Source organism: Melopsittacus undulatus, chromosome 1 (assembly GCF_012275295.1).
Source record: "Melopsittacus undulatus isolate bMelUnd1 chromosome 1, bMelUnd1.mat.Z, whole genome shotgun sequence".
Taxonomy (NCBI): domain Eukaryota; kingdom Metazoa; phylum Chordata; class Aves; order Psittaciformes; family Psittaculidae; genus Melopsittacus; species Melopsittacus undulatus.
Window position 1 is genome coordinate 43166646 of NC_047527.1, and position 24193 is coordinate 43190838.

Sequence of the window (24193 nt, forward strand, 5' to 3'; positions counted from 1 at the left end):
AGCAAAATATGACCTAACAAGCGTGTAAATCTCTTATTTGTATATGCAAGAGAAAGAGCTGTGACTGCCAATACTGTTTGTATGTGCAGTTCTTTGTTCTACGTGCCACATCAGTTCTGCAAACAAACAGTAACTATTTAGCAATATTCACCTCTTTCTGTTGTATAACAGTGATCTGGGAAGAGAAAGAGAAAGGTAAGATTTAACTAATAGCATACTGACTGCAAACTAAGTAGTGTAGAAATCTCAAGCTTGTGCTGTAAGAACAGAAATCCATGACTGACAAAACAGCAGAAAATGGAAAGAGCAGCCTGATCAAAATATCAGAACTGCAAGAGGCTGTGCTGCTCTGGGACAAAACATGGGTCTAGAAAGAATAAACACATAGTTTCTATGTACCCTTCATACATACAAATGTACACATAAAACCCACACATTCTAAGCTGTTTGGTGGGGTTTTAATCCATGAAGCAAATATAAATAAAACTTACTAAACCTTCCTGTGTTTGGAATCTGAAGGTGGTAAGGTTAAGTACTCTGAAATCAACAGATGACACATTGAGTCTTTAGTTTATATATTCTGCACTGTAGGATATCTGGTATTACATCTCTTTTGAGTATTTTGCACCTGAGCTTCTAAACATATGGTTCAAGAATATCTAGTTGTACTAGCATGGTCTGCAGCTTGAACAGTCTGTTAACATTTGAATTAGGGGACATCAGAGTCCCAGTGCTGGGTAACAGGAAAGCTGTCAGCCCTGGCACTTTGGTACGTGTCACCCAAGCTGCTGCTTTGCACATATGGGAAGAATCATGAGATGCCCTGACAGAGGTAGCTGGACTGATGTGGTCTATGCTCTAATTGTCAGGATGGTTTGGGGACGGTTTTACTTCAGCTGTCTCTCATCTTGAAATATTTCCTGCCTCTGGTGGCATGAACCTCTTAGGCTGGAGGAGGAAAGTTTACCTCTTATCTCTTTCCCCCTTCTCTCTTTCCAACCCCAAATGTTTCCATGGTAGAGACAGCTGTAGCTGCTGCCAAAGAAAACAAGGCATTTTCCCACCTTGAGGGCATTCCCCTTTGAACATCAAAAGTCTATAGCAAACAATGGAGTTGAAACAGCTTTGCAAATAAAAGGTCACAAGAATTTTTCATAATGGAAAATATCAGACTACCTAGGGGCAGGGGTTGCTTCCAGCTCACAAACACTACACATGTTTGCAAATACACTTCATTTTGGGCTGAACTAGTCTTTGCTGAGATATTACATGGTCCAGTGATGTAACTTCAGTTCATTCTCCCTCTAGCTATTTTGTAATCACCTTAATTGTCAGGTCTTAAAACCAGAAGATTTTTAGTTCTTTGGGAAGAGAATGACTTACATATGTTAAGAAGCTAAGCAAACTGTGGGGTGTTCTGAAACAGCAGTTCACAAATCAAGCAGTGCAGAAAGTAGGGGAAAGGAGAAAGGGCATGTGCTACTGGAGAGCTTCAGGAGGAGAACAGAGCATGTGACAAGATGCTGATGGAGCTGTTCTTTGCAAGCTCTAGCCAAAGGACAAATAAGAAATGCAAAGAGCCCCTGGCTGCCAGAAGCTACTGAACCCATACTAGAGGCCTCCATGGAGACTTGGCAGGATGGGATTCAACAACAGCAGGAGCCACATGTGTTCTGGGCTCCTGCTCTCTGCTTGCGCATACACCCAGCTCGGCAAGTACAGCAGACTCCCATGGGGTCCTGTTCTCCCATGGCCACCCTGGCCTCTGCCACTCAAATATCCCCTCCATTCCACTCTCCTAGGTCATCAGCATCTCTTGTCTCCTCCACAAGCACACTCTGGTGGTCTTCCCTCTTTCCTGCCTCTCAAAAGTGGAGAGGTTGGCAGGAAATCTGTGATACCCAGTTTAAGTGCTGCTGCTATGAACAGAGAACACCTAGTCCCTAGACCAAGAGCAGAAGACAGAAGGTGACTCAAGAAGCATTTAATGTGAAAAATACAGGACAAGCTATAGCTGAATGACTTTCTGGCATGAACCCTTAGCTAGACTAAATTCCTTCAGATGTGCATAACAAAATAACTTTACTGGGGGACATCAACAGGGTTTAAATGTGCACCTCAGATATTTGGCATGCATCTCCCTGTGAATTCTGCATATAGGTAAGCCTTCAGCAAAAAGGGAAACTATAATTATCTGCTTTTTCTTTGCAGTGCTGGGGCAGTAGAGGAAGGGAGTGAGGGGCACGGGTTGAATGCTCTGAATTCTTAGGGCAACTCGTTATGTTGAAACCCAAAATTGTCATAATTTCATAATAAAAAGAGCTTGCTTTGGATTTGTTTTTTTACTACCCTACTCCCCCATGAGCCAGAAGAGCTGGTGACTGGAAGCATAGTTGAGCACTTGCTCATTAAAAGAATTAACCCTACTACATGTTTCACATATCACCATCCTGCCAACTCCCATGGGAAGACTCTCAACAAGACCATCACTCTCACTTACATCCTGTAGCTTCTCCCAAGATTTCAACACCTTTCTGTACATTCATCGTTGACCTAAAGTGCCCAGTATGGAAACACCCCTCCAATCTTACCTTCCCTTCTCCTTCCCCACTTAGAAAAGCCTGGTTGGCCAATGCTTTCTTCACAACAGAATGAAGAAAACCTGTGGGTTTGACTAATTGCAAGAACACACCCAAATACATTAGAAGAGGTACTACTGAGAACAAAACATCTGAGATTTTAGATTTTGAATGTGGGGAATTGAGAAAATAGGACTTGACTGGTAGAGGAAACTAGTAGTTAAAGGTCACTGATAACTGGGTGGAAAAAGGAGTAATTGTCAAAGTCACAGGTATATAAACTGTTTCCATTTGATAGTTTTCATTGCTCCACATTAAGTGCCAACTGGTTTATAGACACTGTAACTTACATTTTTGCAGAGACTGTCAATTTAGGTTAGTCTGGAAGCTTAATTCAGTTCAGCGCTTCCAAATAGAAAGAGAAATGAAAAGCTGTTTTGGTAAATGGCACCATATGAGTAATAATACAGATTTATTTATTTTTTTCACTCTTTTGCCACAAGGTACACGTGCCAATCACCACAGACTGTCTAGAAACCTTAATCAGGCTCATGCCCCATCAGACTAGGCACATGAGATGAAGCAGTTTGTTTAGACTGCTCACAGGCTTTAGCAGACTTTAACAGAAGGACAAAACAAATGTGTTTGTGTGTGCAGAACAACAGGGCACATAAATAATCTACAGAAATCAGTGTTATTTTTAGTGTTGTCTCTTTATCAGCAGTGCAATGTGTATGGATGGGTTTGCCAACCACACCAACAAGGTCTTCAATTCCAGTATCACCTTAAAGGTCCCTCTTATTCATCAGCATCCATTCCATTTGTACATCTGTATCCCAAGACAAATGTCTCCCTTTTTTTTGTTTAAGCAGGCAACATGACCATTGCTGAGATCAGAAATATACTAAGATAATACATATATATACACAGAGAGAGAAAAGATGCATTAAGCTATTTTGAAAAGAGGCCAAAAGAAGGGAGTTTTCTGGCAATTATACAGCATAAAGAGTAAGGTATATGGTGAATAGATTAGATAAAATTAATAGTTGTCATCCCATACTGCCTGATGACAGAAATTGCAGCTTTATCTCTCCTATCCATGCCTCCCACATATCATGTGCCTCATTAAGATGCTATGGACAGAACACACAAGAAAAAGACCATTCTCAAGCAATCAGAAAAAGACACCAAAAATATCTGGGAAAACTCCTGCCAGATTTGATACAAAAGATTTCACTTGTTTGCAGGGTTTAGTTATGTACTACCTTTTCTCTATCACAGTATTTGAGGAATGGGAAAATCTATGCTGTAACCAGGTACCCTGTGAGAAAAGCTTTGTTGGTAAGTTTGTTCCTGGAGTTTTCTCTGAATCACCTGCCAGGGTCAAAAATGCCTCTACCAAAGAACACATTTTCTTTGTGTGTTGGAAAAACTTGAAAGATCCATAAAGAAAAGAGACAACTGACTCAGGGAAAGGATTGGTCAGTCAAGATCTGGCTATGTTAAATTTGTCTGTATTAAAATTAGATGTTATGGAAGCACAGACTGTGAGAAAACACTAAAAAACACCTTTGCCAAATATCTGGAAGAGAAAGACACTGCTTTTTAGGCTACATGGCCCTGTAATACAGTATCTGATACACCAATCTATGTCCACAATATCCAAAGCTAGCAGCACAATGCTGATTGTCCCAGCCATATTTGTGGGAAATTTCTTGTTAGATGAAACTGTTTTTCCCAATTCTCCACATTCCTTCAGCTAAGTTCTTGCACAGAGGTTTTAGTTTCAGTCACAAGGGCATGAGGAACAAATGAGAAAAGACCCTGCATGGCAGAACAGTCAATTCAAAACAAGCCCAAGGGCCAGCATGTGATGACACTGCATAGGTCATTTCCATAACAAAAACCACTTATGAAGCACTTAGGAGAGTAGTAAATATGAACAAAAATGTTTCCTATCAGATCACAATGAACAAGTTTCCAGCAGATTTACCGAATCATTGTACAAAACATTCCAGCACAATTTTGCTGGTTTGCATTAAAAGGAAGAATGCGAGCACATCAAAGCTTGACTTTGCCTAAGAAATTATTTTTCTGGCCCTCAAAAGACTAGCTGACTTCGAAACTGAAATAAACTGAGTCTTGACTCACATTTGTAAAGGGAATATGGAGCCAAATCACAGAACATGCTCTGCAGGGAAGCCTAGATACTGCTGATATAAGGTTTCTCACCTGTATTTGGAGGGTACAGCTGTAAGCACTGTACGTGCATAATTCATGAACTGTGCTTCCAGCATCTCACAGGGCTTTCAAGAGCTGGTCACATTCTTTTCAAGTGGATCATTAAGGGTGGTGTACCTAAATGGATGGGTGGAGAAAATCTATCTGAACAGAAGATTACAAGTGATTCAATTCTGGGAGATAACCTGACTCTTTGTCTTGGTAAGACTATAGTTTAACCATGTGAGTTGACATTGGCAACTGGGGCTACTCAGCAGTTTCACATACAGATACTTTTGTGCAGATGAAAAAGAATAGCATTATAAAGCTTCTCTTTGTGAACCTAAAGCATAATTCTGACATGATGATGGCTGATTTAATCAGTTTTCATGAGGAGGCTAGGCTTAACAAGGCAAACTAAAGCTCTTTACAATGAACTTCTTGAATTCTCCTCTACTTGAAGAGTTCAGCACTGACAATTGGGACAAAGATAAGAGAAATGGAAATCCATTCTAAGACTGGTTTACAATGGCTCAGAAATCTTCTCTTGTCTCTGTAAAGCACACTTCAAGTAGAGACAGAAGACCTGGGAAGAAGAGAAATAGCAATGATGGTCTTCAGTGCAATCTACTTTCCTCAGGAGAAGAAAACTTGAGAGATAAGCCAGTCCTGAAACTTCCCATTCCAAAGCTTTAACTATTAAAATTACTAAATTAGCTGTGAAAAAGCAATAAGCTCATTCCACGCCTCCTACAGAAATGCAAAGCAGAGGACAGACAATATTTCCTACTTCTTCTTTTTAGATGTTTCTATTGTTGCCTGGATGAGAGGAACTGCCAGAATTGCCTGGGGAACACTGACTGACCAGGAAAGGAAAGTGTCATATTGACGCACATTCCAGAGACCGTGATGCCTGTTACACTGCAGCTCTGAAAACAGCACTCCTTGTGCCTTCCTCATTCTCTGTTTTGCAGTTGCTTTTGTTATTTATTTTTAAATACCCTTCTGACTAACTATCTTCCAGAAGAGGGGAAAAAAAGAAAAAGCAAGAACTGGGAGAAACCAGAGAAGGATAGCTGAGCCATCAATTCCTATGGGCCAAACCCTTAGGTCCAATTCATCCTGTGCTACTGCCAGCCACTTACATCACTCATAGCAAAAAAAATGAGCAGTCTAAACTGGCGTGTTCAAGCTTTGCAGGAATACTGCTTATTCCCGACTCACCCTAAAAGCTAAACAAACCCCACTCTTTGTACCTGCTTAGCTGCAAAGCATTATCTTGAAAGAATAGCTCTTAAACAAGCAATATGCCATTTAAAGATGCAAATTTCATTATTTGCTCCACTGAGAGATTTTACACAAAATCCTCTTGAATTCTGGAGAATTAGTTCATTAAAAAGGTGCATGCTGTTCTAATATATATCCTGTGTCAGCACAAACAGTCTTCATGTAAACACACAGCCATGAGTACCATGAGTAACAACTCTGTTTCCATCAGAAGCCCTTTATCCTGCGTAAGAGGTCTGCACGCTAATAGATGTCCTAGGCTAATGCTAACTAGCTACAGCTGGCTCACTGCTATAAAAAGCATTAATGAAAACATAAATACTAACTTCTCCGCTTCCCTCAGCCCTACGTCAAGGCTGCGCAAAGGCATCACTTTCCAAGTGGTCTGTGTGAATGAACTGGCTGCTCTGAACCAGCTCACTCTGGTTCTCCACAGTTTGTTTACCGAACAGCGTGTGCAGAGACACACTGAGCATGGGGGACGCAGGGGGAGCGATGAACCACGTGCCTGCCTCGCTCGCCCAGCGAACCCTCCCGCAACCCGGAGCCCTGCGCTTCTCCTGACGGCTCGCAGAAAGGAAGGAAATATCTATTAACCAAGGGGCTGACCTATGGGGCATAAAAATGTCAGTCCGCCCCGGAGCTGACGGAACACAGCCCGGTTCTTACTACTGTGTTTTGCTGTAATAACAGCAAAATAATAGAGCAGTTTTGCTCTGCTCTAGTGCTGTTACAAATTCGGTTGTAATAAATAATACACGCAGCAACATATACAGAGCAGAGAAATGAAACTTCATGATTCAGAGCTCTGTGCGCTCTCAAAACTTACTACAGGGTTAATACTTTTATTGTGCCAAATAGAAAATAAAATTGCAGAAAAGTGAAAGAGACTCAGATTTATCCAGTGCATATTCAGAAAAGGGAAAATCATCTATTTCTGTTCAGTGGATTGTTTCTCTGCTATTATAAAAGAGTTGGTTTTATTCTGAAAGCAGTTACTTTGTCACTGTCTGCTTCTGTGTATTTCAGCAGGTGACTTCAGACAGAGACAAACCTTCAGGTCTTTGCTGGGAGGCCAGGCACATGCTGTTACACTCATTCCAATTCCTTCCAGTCCTGTTTGCTGATTCCTAAGAACTCTCACAATCCAACACTGTATGAACATTAGCCCACCCTAAAGGAAAAAGAGGAGCATTCTTTTAGAAGCACATAAAGCATGTAAAGGGCTGCCTCTTTTCAGATGTATTTTCCATCTCAAAGTACTGAATATGTATTTTAAAAGCTCAGCTTCTGAAGTGCAACCAGTAGGTAAGAATCATACCTAGCTTTTTGTCCTTTTTCTTATATATAATGGAAATCCATTTACACAGGAGGCTGAACAGGAGATTTTGGGTTCTTCACCCAAAAAGCTTAGAAACACTCAAAAATATGTTTGTAAAAAAAAAATCTTATTTCTAACTATCATAATTCTTCACTCTGATGATTTTGCTCAATACATGACTTTTAAAATTTGCTCTGATTTGTATTACCCAAGCAGCAACTCAACCTGGTGGGTCACCCCCAAATCCAGCTTCTATGTATTTAATGGGGATGAAACGAAGGTTTCATCCCAGAATAGAATCTATTGTATTTAATCTAGAATATAATCTACTTGTCTATGCAGGAGTTCCCTAATTCTAACATACAGATGTTACCCAACACGCTGCAACCCTTTGCAAGCATTTAAAAATAAATTATCCATTTGCAGTTTGTTGGTTTGCTGAAGTTCTGACCTCTAAATCAGACATGGTACCTCCTATTGCTTTGAGTTATTTCACTTCTGCTTGGTGTGTATAACCTCAGTTCCAACTCAATTCTTACAAATCCATGACCTCAGAAGAGCCCCTTCTCACTTACACCACTGAAATGCAAACAGTCTTAGAGCCACTGATTTTCCTGACTGTCAAGTCACTCACTTCAAATACCCGTTTTCTCAGGATGTTATTGCTACAATGCTCCCCTAAACCCTAGCAGTCCAAATACAGATGATGACTCAGATAAACAGAAGCACCAAGGTATAGATGAGCTCCTATCACAGCTATTTTTAATCATGACTAAACAGCTCAAGGAAGTTTTGGCAGTTTTCAGCTCCTCTGCAAAGGAAATAGGCACTTACAATTAGATAGAAATAAAAAATTAAAAACACTTTTGCAAAGATTAAGCACTGAATGTTTTTCCTGACAAGCTGTTCCACTTCCCATTTACATTATATATGTGGTGGGTTATAGCTCTGTATTGAAGATACGACATGACTTGTTCCAATCCAAATAATTTCCTTTCATATTTTTTCTCATGTCAAATAGAATTTACAAATTTTGGCATTTGTTCAGAGGCAGGGGAAAATGCATAATCCCATCGTGATAAGACAAAGACAAGGGCATCTGTAGCTCTCATAACTAGTTCATATTTGAATTCAATAGTGGGGAAAGCTGCTGCCTCAGGGAAGAAATGCATAGCAGGAACTTCATAGGCTCAAGGGAAATAAATGGGCAGACAGAAAGGTAACTCACACAAAATGGTCTTTTAATACCCTATGATGACTTTCATATTCCTCATATGAGGACCTCAGCTCCAATCATTACTTCCTTCTCCCATGACCAACACACTCCCACACCTGGGACTCTCCTTCCATAATCTTAACTACACTTGCCGCTTCTGTGAAGCTGGGACTGTAGTGTAATCTGTTAACCCACACCACTAACAGTGTGCTCTTTGTACTTTCCCTGTTCACTCGCTCAGAAACAGAAGTGCACATCTCCTTTCCAGTGGAGTTTCTGCAGCATGTGCTGAAATGGGACCACAACTGCACAGCTGTGGAAGGGACTGTACCACCCCTGCCAAGCAGGCATTCCTAAGTATGTGGCAGCCCTTGGTCTAGAATAGTTGAGAAACTACTGAGAAATATGGAATAATTTTCTATTTTTATAATACAAAAATATATGGCTTCCTTAGAGCCATCTTCCTAGGTAAGGATAATGATGCTGTACAGCAGAAAACAAGGAAGGACCAGGCAGTGACAGCACAAGTTCCAAGTGACATATGGCAGCACAAATGCACAGGGAGTAGAAACAGCGTAGAGACTTCACCACATCCTACATGGAACTTTGCTCCTATCTGCTATCTACATTCGTGTGTATGTGAAAGACAGCACAACAATGTCCTGGGCAGAGTATCCTGCACAAAGAGAAGCTACCTTCTGCCTTCACATCTGTCTTCACATTCTTCTTTCCACTGCTGCAGATACAAGAAAGGCAACTGGGAGCAACCAATACCTTCACCCCACTCTCAGATGGCCATATGAAGTCAGCTTTCAGATGTAGCCCTTGCACATCTAGTTGCACAGATCAGTAAGTGCGTCTGAGCTGGAAGAACAGCTGCACAAAGGTATTTACAGTTGGGTGGTAGTAACTGCCTGATGGCTCAGATTAGCACCTCCAACAGGGCAGGATCTGGAGCTGCTTCTGCAAGACCTATCTCAATGACTGGCATACCACCAAAAGTAAGAGTGCCAGAGTTGGGAAACCACATGTATACAAAATCCTGTTATCATCTGAATTGAATAAAACACTGCCCACAACACAAACATGTCAAAAAAGTACACTCTGCAGCTTCATGACATCATTCTTAGTCCATTTAAACATGCAACCTCTCTGAAATACATTTTTCATTCAGTCCTAGCCTTAAGCACTTAAAAGCAGGCTGTCCAGAGAAGCCCACACTGCAACCAAACACAGTTTTCAATTCAAATATCAAGATTCAGTGAGCTACAAAACCATTTTGAACATATATCAGGCAGTATGTATTAGGTGAATAATCTCCATTTTCTTACTATAGGACTAAAATTACAAAAATAATCAAGTCTCTTTTAACTACCATTCCACTTGAGTCCTTACACTGAGAAGTGTAATACACGGTAAATTTATCACAGGCTTCTGATCATCACTTTTCTCACTTGAGGAGTATGCTCTTCACCAAACCCTGTGAAGCCCCCTTTAGCCAGAGAAAGGGTTGAGGCATTAACCAAAATGAGTTTGAGGATTTCAGCACAGCCTGTAGCAGATCCCTCACCAGTGTGTTGTTGCTGACTGCCTTTGTCTGTAAGAAATGGAACAAAACCAGGAGGCCCTTCAGCCAGTCAGGACTGGCATGTGAGCATAAGATAACTTTAAGTGCAATCGTAAGTTATATACCAATTTTAAACCACAATGCTTACTGAAAGAACTAATCATGACTGTCTTCTCTGAGGAACTTTATATTTTATTCATATTGTTTGCTGTGTCTTAATCTTTCATATTCTATAAAAGAAAGTGTATAAAAGCTTAAGATACAGGTGTACAGGCCAGTATCCCAGCAATATGGTCCCTTTCACAGTCTGTCTTGGCTTAACTACTGGAGCGTGCTCATTGTTTTAAAACCAGATAGGATAATGTATTCCTGACTCTGTACTCGTTAGGACAAAATACCTCCTTCTTCCCAAAAGAGTAGGCTCGTAACACCTTTCCAAGGAGTACTGATTTGTTACATCTAAACAGAACTGTCGTGGTTTAAACCAAGTCCCCCAACTCCCAGAGAGTTAGGAAGGAGAATCCAAAGAATGTAGCCCCCACGGATTGAGATAAGAACGGTTTAATTGCTAAGGCATAACACAAAACCCCTACTGCCATTCACTACTACAAATAATAATGATACAGCAAACAGCAAGTGAAAAAAAATACAACACCCCACCAGCTACCGACCCATAACTCACTCCACCCTGCCTGGCCGAGCACCATGTGCTCCCTCCTCCATTTTCCTCCAGAGCTCTACTCTCCAGCTTTCTCTTTCCCAGTATCCATCCTGGGCATCACGTGCTATGGTATGGAATACCTCATTGGCTAGCCTAGGTCAGGCGCCCTATCTCTCCCTCCTCCCTGGCAGAGCATGAGCTACTGCTGAACCCATGACAAGAACCTTTTACAAAGCTGATAACAAAAAGTTATTTTGAAGAACCTTCCTTTTTGGAAACTTGCCTTTGTATTAAATCTGTGCTGATGTTTCTTTGCACATTCACTGATCTATGCAGATCCTTGACACTATGTGTACAAAGACTGTTTACCTGCCCAAGGTGCCCAGAAATTACGTGCAATACTTGGGTGGTTAAATTTCTCTCCCAGATGCTAGCTCAGCATGTGTTCAATCCAGGCATTTATAATACTTATCACTGCTCACAGTCCTTGCTTTCTGTCCCATGATACCAGGAAAACAAATTCCAGAGAGGAAATCTGGCTTTTATAAAAATTTTGGAGAGCTCTAGCACAACTTTTAACAATTTGTCCATGTCAGGATTGAAGTCATGTAGACAGTGAAAGGTAGAGGAGTAAAACACACATAGAGGATTTCTGCTATTATACAAAAACTCGAGGGAAAAGAAGGTCAAAACCAACGTAAAGATTCCATACCTTTTACATAGGCCATCTTAGGATAATTCTTGACAGATAACAGGTGCTGGAAAATTACTGTTTCTGGTTTAAAACACAATGTACAACAGCACATACCTTGATTATGGGTCTGGGGCTGGAAAATTACCTTTTCAGATTGTTTGCTTTCTACTCCCTAGTCTGGTCTCCAGTACAGGATAACATACAGGGGACCACTTGCTCTTCCATTCTCCTCATTTACACATTCCCTTGAAAATAACCAGCTGGGTGCATACAGCCTTAAAACAGACAGCAGTGGGAAACAAGGTGTTCAGGTGCAATAAACCTTCCCCAGATTTCTAAAGCCACATCATCAGACTTGGGAGGTGTGAAAAGGTATCGTTACAAGATAAGTGGTGGTGAATACAAAACTACATCATGACATTTCCAAACCATTTATACATCTCTGTTATTTATGTATCTCTACAATTTCTCTGTCATAGGGTAGAGCTATTGGTAAGTAGAGCTATTCCTACTTCTTGAACCAACAAAAGGCTTGGGGGTGTGTGATGCTCTTCTGTGAACATATGGGCACTTTACTGATCAGTTTAAGCACTTGAGTATGGAGGAAATATGAGCTAGCAACCAGTGTCTTGTCTTTGCTGAACGCACACACAGTGTTTGTGTTGGCCATCCGATGGTTGGTTTCTGTTCCTGCCCACTTGCTTTCCAAAAAGACTGAATCTCTGTCACACTTGTGGTCTATGCTGGCTGCTGTCTTCTGGAGACTCTTTTCTGTATCAGCAGCTTTTACCACTGCCCTGACATTTTAGAACAATGGCAAATTGTTTAATTGCCTATTCCCAGTGCAGGGCCAAAACCCGGTGCTGTATGCTGAGGGGTCCTTTTTTATCTTTGTACAGAGTATATCAGATAACAGTGCTTTCACCTTGCCCTTGGACAGAATAAGATTATGTAAATATTTAGCACTGAAAAATAAACGGTAATGTCAAATTAACAAATTGTTGTACTACAGTGGCACTGGAAGAAGCCCAAGTTCCATCTATCCATCTGCACCACTGGCAGCGGGGAAAACAGACTTTCAGGGCTATCTGGGCAACAGCACGGGGAAACTACAGTGTTAAACATATAATACACTTTATTGTCTCAGCCAGACAACGTGATACCAAAGCAATTTTTCCGACAGCCTTTTGTCCTTATTCTCTGTTTTGGTGGCTCCAGTTTGAGAATTAAAAATAGAGCAGGGTGGAGGCAAAAGGGAATAATCCAAGTGTCAGAGAGTCTTAACTGTGAAGAAAAAAAAAAGGAAAAGAAAAAAGCAGAGACTTCAAAGCAGAAACAGGTTACTAGACCTTGAACCACAGCTGTTAGGAGAACTATTACAGGTCTGCCAAGGAGCAATGAGACTACTTTGCAAGAATATCAAAAGCACGTATCTTCTCTTCTGAGAGAGATACGAAAAGGGGAAATCAGAGAAGCTTATGGAGTATTCTCTACTGCACTTCAGTTACCTATTTCCTGTTTATTTCCCACTTGAAAAATCACGTCCCAGAAACATAATGTGATTTTTAAAAACTTGCATTTATGCCCATTCCATTTAAAATGTTTTGTTGAACAAAAAACACAAAAAACAAATGGAATGCTGTAAACAGATTTAAGTCAGCCACAAAAAACATTCTGACAGATGTTAGCATCTGTGACCATGGATCTTTTACGATACTCCTTTCCAATCTGGGCTCTTTTCAGATAAGAAGATCTCCAGGTTTCTTTGTTGTTATTTAAATATGCTTTATAAAATTTAAGCTAGGTTTTCCATACCAGAAGGGTGGCTTTTCGATATATGAGTCCACCTACTTGGAATGTTAGTTGCCGCACCTGACATTCAACTTCTAGTTGTGCATGCTGCCAGACGGGTTAACCCATTGACTAGATTTGTTTTAAGATAAACAGCAAAGATCATTAGACAAAGAAAAAGAGGGAAAAAGGAAATCCAACTTTGAAATTAATTAACTTTACAGAATTAGTTTGCAAAAACCCTGTTTTATACAGAACTACATATGAGCAGACTACTCAGAAACTTGCAACAACTTGCTAGAGCATAATGAATCCCAGCAACTATAATGTTTCTGAGGGCCTGCTCAGAAAGAGCAATGTGACTTTCCCCAAACTTCTGTTTCTTCCAGCCACTCAAACAAATCCTTGGCTTTTCTAAATATTTTGCTCCCCAAGGGTCCTGCTTGCATGGCAGCAGGCCTTTCCACTGCTCTGAGATCGGGCAACTGGCAAACAAAATAAAGAGCAAAACCAAAAGAACTATTGATGACTACTGCATAGAGGCTGAGAACATTATGTTTTAAAGTATATGTAGTGCCTTTCCTTTGTTCTTGGAACAGACAGTTATAGCAGGCTAGAGTGCTAACTTTCAGGTAGGAAGCAGGACAAATCATATGCCAAGAGAAGCAACTGGAAAATTTCTCTAGTCACCCACAATGATTTTAAAATGTGGATTCATAGCTATAGCTGGCATTGTTTTATATTAGCAGTGGTTAGCTTTTCCTTCTTAACAGACAACACCCTTTTCTCTCCAGCCTCCTCGCCCAAATCTCTTACCAGCTTAACTGCCTAATAGTCCTAAAAATGCATCTATTTTAGTTTCACAACCAACCAGCCATGTTCTTTAAGGCATAAAACTGACCAGCTCTATTTTCTACTGAACTCACGTGGCCCACTCAAAACAAACAGATACTGGCAAGAGCAAAATCCAAATTATACACTGCTTTATCCCAGGAACACAAAGTACAAGGCTGACGCAGTGAGTCAGACACCTCAGCACCAGTGAGCTCCTCAGGTTGACAGGAGTCTCTTTGGGATCTCTGTACATGTGAGCCAGGCCTTTTTCAAAAAGAGTCAAAATAATCGGGTTTACACAAACGTGTCATTAGCAAAAGTATCTCTCTCATCGCAGGGGAAAAGGCAGTAAAAAGTATGCTAGGAATGCTGGAAATGAGCAGACAGTCACGGCGAGTCATATTTTCTTCTCTCCCCCCCCTCCATGAAACTTCTTCAGCATGAAAAGTCCATTTGCAAGAACAGTTAATTATGGGGGGAAAGGCAAATAATTCAACAATAATTCAGGGAACGTGGGACCAATTTCTGTACAACAGAAGCCAGAGAACTTCTCAGTGTCTGTAATGATTTCTTAATGTCCTCAGAAAATTGCTTTAAATACTTCAGCTAAACAGACTTAAACCCATCAAACGTATCCATTTGTCAATCAGTAAAAGGCCATATTCTACATATGTAATTATGAACAATAAAAGCTAGATGCATATAGGCATTTCTGTGATTTTTATCTTTTACCAATTTTTATGTTTTTAACCAATTAAATGAATCCATTTCCTTATGGATTATGGAAAATAGCAGTTTCTCCCACTACTTGCCAGTCTCCTTCTAGAAACTGGATGTCTTGCACAAAATGCATCACTTCTCCTCTTCCACATTTAATTTCATGCCTTTTTCAGCTTATTGTGTTTTTTATGCCTCCCTGTGGCAACAACATCTAGGTTATTGTGGAGTGCTACAAAAGAAGATACACGATGAAACAGCCTGTCCAAAATACAAACCAAGTGACTATTCATCTACCTTGATATCTAATTACAAACTTCTGTTCATGAAAGAATGCATTATCTAACTCACCTTGCCTCATAAAATACAAACCTTCGTGGCAGTTTTACTTCACTAAAAGAAGTTTACAAAGGAAAAAAAAAAAGTTTTTTTTTCTAATCACAAAAGAAGGAGCCATCAGTTGGTTCAAAGCACTGCCAGAAGGGTTGGACCCTTTGCTCACTATCAGGTGACAGACACAGTCATTTTTGACAGAGGAGAAAAGTCTCATGTGGATGCCTATCAGCTATGGAAATAGCAGCTGATAAAGCAGTACAAGGTGTTTTCAATTCCTCAGTCTTAGAAGGGTTTGTTGTCTTCTTTGCAAAAGAGAAAGTGGGTTGTTTTTTCTCTTCAGGATCCAAGAGACAGTCTGATAGCCGCAAACAAGGACAACCAAGCTCTTTTCTGGGCTGGGATATCTATAAAATGTGAGGAACTCGGAAGAGGCCAGTTTAACAACTGCACGTGAGAATACCCAGCTACAGTATGTACTCAGAAGCAACGGACTCATTTTTTATTTTATTTCATTTCTATTTCAAGTTTGACATAAGGAGTGCAATCTGAGATTTCTGTTTTCTTTCACCCCATTCCTGTGAAGGGTGTGGGCTCAGGCAAGTTAACTACCTCAAATGGTGTGACTGCAAGTTAAGTATACTTTTGGTTAAAAGTTGGAAAGGAAATACAGAGACAGTATTGTCATTTGAGTTCTGCTAGAACTGATGCTGTTAAAAATCAGCTTGAATACTAGACTGCCAGCTGCCTTGACTTGATCAAATGTAGCCCTCTGGAAGAAAAACCTAGACAGAGAAATACTCACCTCAAAAATCACATATTGATGTGAGGCTGGAAAAATACCTTTCCTCTCACTTTAAATATATATATATATTACAGCAAGAATAAATTAAATATAAAGCAATGAGCTCACACGACAAGATGTACCAACTGCTTTAAAAAAACTAATGCAAGTTGAGGTTAATATAACTATTGTATGTAAAGGAGCTTTTTAAAAAATATGGGGGAAACGTCTGTTGATAATTACTTTCCTGTGAGGGATGACTGAGCTTGCATTTTAGGAAAGAACAATCTTCCTGAATTCCTCCTGGAGGAATTTCATTTATCGACAAGTGCTGTAAATTATCCAGTCGCTTACAAGGTACTGAGAATCGGGAGAATTCCAGTATTTCAAAAGCTCAGGAAGAAGGACCTGTGAGCATGCTACTACCCACCAGCAGGGTGGCTGATTGGAACTCAAATTCTTCAAACCTTGAAGAATCCCTTCAAAGCCTATTGCAAATTACATCTGGAGAGCTCTCAACGGGACCTTTTAAACTAATTGCACATTTACAGAGCAGAAAACTCCATGGGAAGAGAGATCTTCTAATGTCCTGGGAGACTGAACTTAGAAGCTTTATACAATCTCTGCCACTGTAACTTTCCTTAATGAGCTTCCTGAGTGAAAACAAAATTGAATGTATCTTACCTTTCAAATTTTTAAGTCACCATGAACCAAACGTTAGTGCAAAACCAAAGGAAGGCAAATCAATAATAGACACCGTGATCTCAGATTGAGAATTGCTGAGAAAGACTCTGAAATCATTATTTGGTCTGAAACCCCAGGGATCATAACAGGAGAAGAAAAGGATTCAGCAATTCAGTACTGATCAGAAGGGAAAACTGTGTTTTGCATAGCTTTTGTACTTACGAAAACAAGGTCTCATTCTTGATTCCCTACACAGCAAACAGACCAGTATCAGGATGCAAACACTAAACCAGAAGAGGCTAAAAGCACTGGTTTGAAGCTGTATGCTCCATAGGTTTTGCCTATAAGATTTCTTCGTTATTGTTAATGTTTTGACACCAGATCACTTTTTACTGCAGAGAAGCTGAACTGCTGCGACCTCCAGTTTTCCAGAACTCAACAGGAGCCTTTTCCAGTGGCTTCACAATGCAGGTATACATGTCTACGCCTATGTTTCTCTAATGAAATGTATGCAAAATCCCCATTTTATAACTCCATCTCTCTATACATTTCTCTTTGGCTTCAAAAGACCACTCTATGACTATAACTTACCAGCAGAGCATACTGGAGACTGAAATAGGTAAATAATAGTTATTTTGTTAAACACAACAGTAATAAGATGTTGAAGATCATCACTGGTTTCAAATTAAATTCCCATTAATTTGTTTTCAATCTTCCTGTCATCTGGTGATGACACAAACTATAGACAAATCTTTCCCTCCTTTGGGCAGGACTATTTTCTGTGTCACACCATACCAACTAAATAACTACATCACTTCCATCAAGAGCTCCATACTTTGCTGAGCATGCTTATTCCCTGCAAGCTGGCAATTAAGAATGACATTTCCAAACTCCCTCCTCTTTAGTTTCTCATATATCACAGCCTCAACAGAAAAATTCCCATGCATCTTACTACTCACCTAACAGTCGGTGGATCTGAATTTATGATGGGTGTTGCACAAAGAGGCTTATTTCCTTGAACGTGGCTTCCATATCCTTCTCTTGCAGGCAAACAGTACACCCTTTGGATAACGACTCGTACATGTGCTTCTCTCCAACCCACTGCTCCCTGGCTTTCCACCATTTCAAGCAAAGAATCATTAACAGCACTCTGTGCTAAGGGATGCTTTTTCGAATCACAGTTGTTATGGATTTGCAGAGCACAAGCGACCTGGTGAAGGAAAACTCATTAATAGAAACATTTCTTGGGGGTCTTGAAACTATGCAGTGCTAGAGGGTAAAACTTCAGCATGAAAAATCACTGAAAAAAGTGCAAAATCAATTTCAAAATACTTACTGCACCTAAACTAACCTCCAGACTAGGGGCCAGTATTTACTATTGATTTTTAATGAACTCTCCAGAGAGCTGAGTACACAGAATCACAGAATCCAGTGCTTCTCTGTACTTAACTCATGCTCTGCACTGAGCTAACTCAGTCCATGAGAAATGAGGGTGACACCAGCAGCAAAACAGAATTGATATCAGTATTTATGATTCTTCCCTTTGAACTGAGTTTCATTTTTAGTTTGTTGATGTTTTGTTCCTTCCTCTTCTAAAATGGGTCAATGCCAACTTGAATGCCTCTGAACTTTAAGCTGAAAATGAACAGGTGTCTAGTTTTAGAGAACAGAACCAAGACTTGTACATTTCAATGTAAAATGTTTCAATGTAAAAGAATTAGATGATTAATGAAAAGTATAGAACTTTGAAAGTCCAATCCTACTTCCAAAAGTACGTTACAAAGTACTTTGTTAATTCTAAAACATATTTTATAAATAAAATCTTCCAAACTTTCAAAATTACATAAATAAAATTCTGCTACAGAGTGCTTTAATCTAAATGAGTAATTTCATTAATTTTAAAGTAAGTATCTCTGTAAAAATTGTATGCAAGTATAGACTAACATGTTCCATATATACAGGCTCCTTCCCAGCATGAGCAAAATTTCACAGTGAGACCTGCTTTTATAAAAAGACAGGTGCCAAGAAAGGTTTTCAGAGTGTTACAGACCATGCCATAAGTATTATCCACCAGCAGAGAAGGAGAATTTGGAGTCTTTAAAAGAAAACTGTGGTACGACACCACCCTTTGTTACATAGGTGTTGAAATAAAACCTGTCTTCTGAGTTTTAAATTAAGTGGCTGTAGAATGAAACAGTTTGGGTTGGGAAGGACCTTAAAGCTCATTTACTTCCAACCTCCTGCCACAGGCAGAGACATCTTCCACTAAGCCAGGCTGCTCCAAGCCCCATCCAACCTGGCGTTGGACACTGTCAAGGATGGGGCAGCCACAGCTTCTCTGGACACATTGTGCCAGTGTTTCACCGCCCTCACACAAAAAACTTCTTCCTAATATCTAACTTAAATCTGACTTTCAGTTAAACCTGTTCCCCCTTGTCCTATCCCTATGGGTCCCTGTAAAAAGTCCCTCTCCAGCTTTCTTGAAGGCCCCCCTTAGGCACTGGAAGCTGCTCTAAGTTTTCCCTGGAGCCTTCTCTTCTCCAGGCTGAACAAGCCCAACTCTCAGCCTTTCACAGGGAGGTGCTCCAGCCCTCTGGTCAGCTTTGTGGCTTCTTCTGGACCCTCTCCAACAGGTCTCTCTTTCCTGTACTGAGGACTCCAGAGCTGGATGCAGTACTGCAGGTGGGGTCTCATGAAAATGGAGGAGAGGGGGAGAATCATCCCCCTCACCTGCTGGCCATGCTCCTTTTGATGCAGTCCAGGACATGGTTTGTTTCTGGGCTGCATGCACACACTGCTGGGTCCTGCTGAGCTTCTTATCAACCAATACCCCAAGTCCTTCTCCGCAGGGTGCTCTCTACCCATTCTTCACTGAGTGTATTTATGCTGGGGATTGCCCCAACCCATGAGCAGGACCTTGCACTTTGCCTTGTTGAACCTTACAAGGTCCACATGGGCCCACCTCTCAAACCTTTTGTTTGCTAAAAACCATGAGGGGAACAAGTGAATTGTTCTGGTTTTTGAATACCACAGTAGAAGCTTTTTACAAGGTAGAGCTGAAGCCAGAAAGGAGAGTTCATTTATGTCACTTTTCCATTCCCAGGCCTATAATGAGAATTACATATAAGGCAAATACAAAATGTTGACACTCAGTGTTGTTCATCAAACCTGTAGGGCCAAACTTCTCAAATACTAAGCATTGAGAATGATTTTGGGTGGCCAAAATAAAGCCTTTACAAGAGAAAGTGCTCGTACAGACTATCAGAAAACCAGATCTCTTAGAATACCTCAGCTTGTAGAACCACAGATAGAGACATGCACAGTCAGTAGTCATTTTAACATAAAGTCAAAATAGGAAAGAAAACAAATTAAAGGTGTAGGAAAGGGCGGTGCTGTTATTACCAATTGGTGCTTTAAAGAAAGAGTAGGGGATTGCTTAGGAAATGAGTTAAGAAATAGTGTAAAAAAGGAATGTTTATTGAAAATAATATCTTGAGTGAGTGAGCAGAAAACTGATTTTATTTCAAATAAAGCTTAGCTCCTCAGCTATAAGGAATAAGAGAGAAATGAATGAATACTCCAGCTACTATTTTTATTTAGCACAGTAGTGAGACTTCAGCAAAATAACCTCACAGCAGTTCAGCATCTGGATGGGCCAAAAGCCTCCGCTAAGAAAATGTTATTAAAATAAATACTGCATATTATTCAGCCTTGGCTAAATGCAAGGGGAAACTGAACAGGTTAGTAATATAGAATTTTGGTTTTGTCATGATTTCTAACACCAACCTCTTACCAAGTACTGAATTGTGACCCAAACGGACCTTACCTGATCATCTGAAGTTTGCTGGTGTAACTCATCATCAGCGTCATCTAGCCTGAATGTCTCTGTCAAAGATATAATATTCTTCCTAATAAGCATCTTTGTAAGACCAGATGTCTTCTCTCTTGTTTCTGAATGTACACTGGGTAGCACCTTCTCACTAAAATACGTATTCATGATAACAGGAACATCTGCATTTCTCAGAATCAGTTTTTGCCTGGAAAAAAAAAATTTCAGTGGCATCAAATCCATTACAAGTTAAACTACCAATAAGCACTATTTTAAAATGTGTTTTGTGTTGTATTTCCCTCCCTCTTCTTCTATAGTTACTACTAAAACACTCCAAAGTGTGCTATCCAAATTGCAAATAACCCACTCCATAGATATATTCAGCCTGACCAGCCCTATTAGCTCAGACATAGTCCTGGGTGAGTGGAGCTCCACTGCACTCAGGGGCAACTTAGAGCTGGAAGCCATCTGAACGGCCAAGCCCCGTGAACCACATCTGGCTTCACACAAACCCTACTTGGTGTCTCCGCATTGTCACCGCAGAACCAAGAACACCAGGAACCCTGGCATACAGTTACTGAGGTAAAAGCCACGAACAAAAGACTAGTAATGCTGCTCTGTGTTAATTCAGAGCGCTGGCTCTGCTGGGCCCAGACTGGCCCTTGTACACCAGGACATCCCGCTCTGGTGAATGCTTCCCACTGACCCACATTCATTCTCACTGCAGCCAGCAGCAAGCTGATCCCTCTGCTCTTTCTCCTCTCTTTTTCTAAGAGCAAAATCTCATGCCTTTCCTACTATTGCCATATATTATTTTGCCTGTGTGTTTGCTGCTGTCATAAATGTGCTCTCCAAGACCCAGTTTTGGTTTCTAGTGCCAATGTAAATTTCCAAGCAGTTTCACATGCAGCAATTTCTTGCCTAGTAGGTTAAGGTAATGGTTGCAGAATCTCGAAACACACAATAATTTAATGCCAGAGCACATCTCGATGGTGGATTTTTTCACATGCTAGTACTGCAACCACACATTTAGAAATACGCTTTTTATATTCACAGGATACAAAGCTAATGAAGTCAGCTAACAAAAACAATCAGCAATCTCATTTTCTAGAGACCATCAAAACAGAAACAAAACTCACTGAGTGACTTTATTGCAGGCTGTGTTTTTCTACTGTTAGATTTTTATCACTTGAGAGTAAAACAAGGCCTCCTGCCTTGGCAGCAAAGTTGAGCTGACCTGAGTTCAGAAGTAACCTCAGGACTTCAGTCTTCAGACTGCTCAAAAGTCATATTATGAAGATGAAGGAAGTTTTCACATCTATGACACTGCTTGCGAAAACACAACCATACAAAGTCAAAAGGCAAATGAAACAAAAAAACCCACTCAAAATTACTTATTTCTGATCTCAGTCTGTGCAAGATTTTGACCATGGGCTGTTTTATAACAGATTCCTTCACCCACTTAAGTGTGGATATGTAAATGGAAGTGAATGCTTTTGTATTTTTGAAGGCATAGAAAGAGTTGCATCAAGTTATCAACCATAATCCCCAATTTTTCATAATTAGGAAAATGATGCAACAGGAAGATGACCTCTGCCTTTTAGAAAAATGTATACATTTAAAACTAAGCTTTCCACTTGGAACTATGAATCATACACATAAATTATAAAAAATGTATTGCTTCTATCTGTGAACACCCACAGAAGTTATGAGTTGAAACAGAAAATTCATAAAAAGTTACAGCATGAAACCAAGTACTGAGCTTCACCATGATGCCTTATTGCCATCTGTGAGCTCTTCAGATCTAAATGAGCCATGGCTCATCCTAAGGGACACCAAGCCCCTTGACTCCAGGTGAATTTACTAACAAAGGTCCCAGTTAAGAGCATGACAGTAGCTCACATGGCTGCCCAGCTAACACTGTCAGGTAATTTTCTGCATTACAGGATTAAAACTGAGGAATTAGCTTGGTCAGCAAACCAAGAAATCTCTGATCTCATGAGATTTTTCAGCTGTCACTACCCCTTGTTTCTGAAGAACAAAAACGTATATAAAATTTGCTACAGATGTCAGAACAGTTTGGGCTGTCTTTATATGCAGATGTGGAATGAAAATTTTAGCACCTACTTTCTAGAGACCTCTGTGTTCAGACCCAAAGTAAACAGGAAATCTCTCTGAACATAAGTCTGTTACATCACTAATGTCAGAAGAATGTTTGCTTGATCTAAATCATCTCATTCTCTAAAAAAATACTGACGTTAGTAGCAAATCATTCGCAGGAACTCTGAGGTTTATGGGTTTATTTTTATTTTCCTGTACAGATATGTGATCAGCTTTTTTTTCTTCTTTCTTTTTTTTAAGGCAGGTAGGTTTTACTGGTACCCAAATTATATGTACCATGGTTTTCCTATGCATATGCCTTCCATGCCTCGAGTACCTTTATAAGCACCTAGAGCTTTCTCAGGTCAGCGTTCACATCTTTATACGAGTAATGCATGAATTAATGGCTACTCAGCATTTCCACAGAGCAAAAAAGTAAACATATATAACTTTCAGGAAAAGCTCCCCATTTCTTTACTGCAATCACTGTCCTTGAGGAATTACTTGGTTTAGGCCTGCACAAGCATCCACAGACTTAGCAGTAACTCTTCAGCTAGGTCAGAGGAATAATCACAGTAGTCTACCTATATCTTCCCTACCTCCCAAAGGACAGATTCTTCCCAATAGGAAAGGAAAAGGATCAGCAATAAATAGTAATAATAACCAACTGAAATGAAAGAAATAAGATAAAAGTTTGCAATAAACTATTTTGTGTATATATGGATAGCTAAATGGAAATATTTTATGTTTATATATGCACATAAATATAGATAATACCTTTAAAATAATTTCTATTAAATCTATATAATAAACATGTATAATAAGACATTATATTTTATCATATAATATGTATTATTCTAAAATTATATGTCTATATAATTTCTTCAATATGAAGAGCAGAATTATTTATACAATATGAATTAACTGAATGAAAATTCTGTCCTTTTCCAGAAGTTCTTCCTCGTATTGCTTAGCTCAAGCAAGCTCTACAGGATGGGAATTTTGTCCATCATCATGGCAGAAAACTCTCCATTGCCACTATGTATTGTTCAAACTATTCTCTTTGCAACAAAAGCAACCATGTTAGAAACACACACACACATGCCTTAATTCTTTTTTGGCTGGTTGAAAGGCACAGACTAGGGCAAAGAAAGCCTGCCAAGCTGCAACAGTTGGTAAAATAAACAAAAATGAGTTCCCCAAGCAACCCCTGGGGTCCTGAGCTGCATGTGTTGCCCCTGTGCCTGAGACACCATAACTGCTCACCTCAACCTTCTGTCTCTGTATGTGCAAATTCTCTATGGTCAGAAGTAGCTCTACTCTGCAGGATACACTCTGCAGCATCCTCTTAAAAGATAAGGTGTTAAATGGTCATTTCACGCCCTCTGTGACCTCTCTTACATTTCTTCTTTTCTACCCCTTCATTATATTTAAAAGCTTGTTTTCAAAGAATGAGAGACATCATCTCATTTAGCAAATCACACAGAGACAATGGAAAGAAAAGAAAGCACACTGCAGGCTTAAAAAAAAAGAACAACCCTCTCTTATACTCTATGATTTTCTTTGCTCAGCAAAG

The 24193-nt window shown here is 40.0% G+C and overlaps 1 protein-coding gene across 1 annotated transcript in view; it reads right to left on the bottom strand.

The window, feature by feature from the left end:
- The window catches only part of SPIDR (scaffold protein involved in DNA repair), a 201391-nt gene that overhangs the window by 52426 nt on the left and 124772 nt on the right, over nt 1-24193 (bottom strand). Inside the window, exons 9-10 of the mRNA XM_034064692.1 lie at nt 20515-20725; nt 17648-17898 (exon numbers count right to left, since the gene is read on the bottom strand). Coding sequence (XP_033920583.1) covers nt 17648-17898; nt 20515-20725 — 462 coding nt within the window. The remainder of the gene's footprint in view (nt 1-17647; nt 17899-20514; nt 20726-24193) is intronic.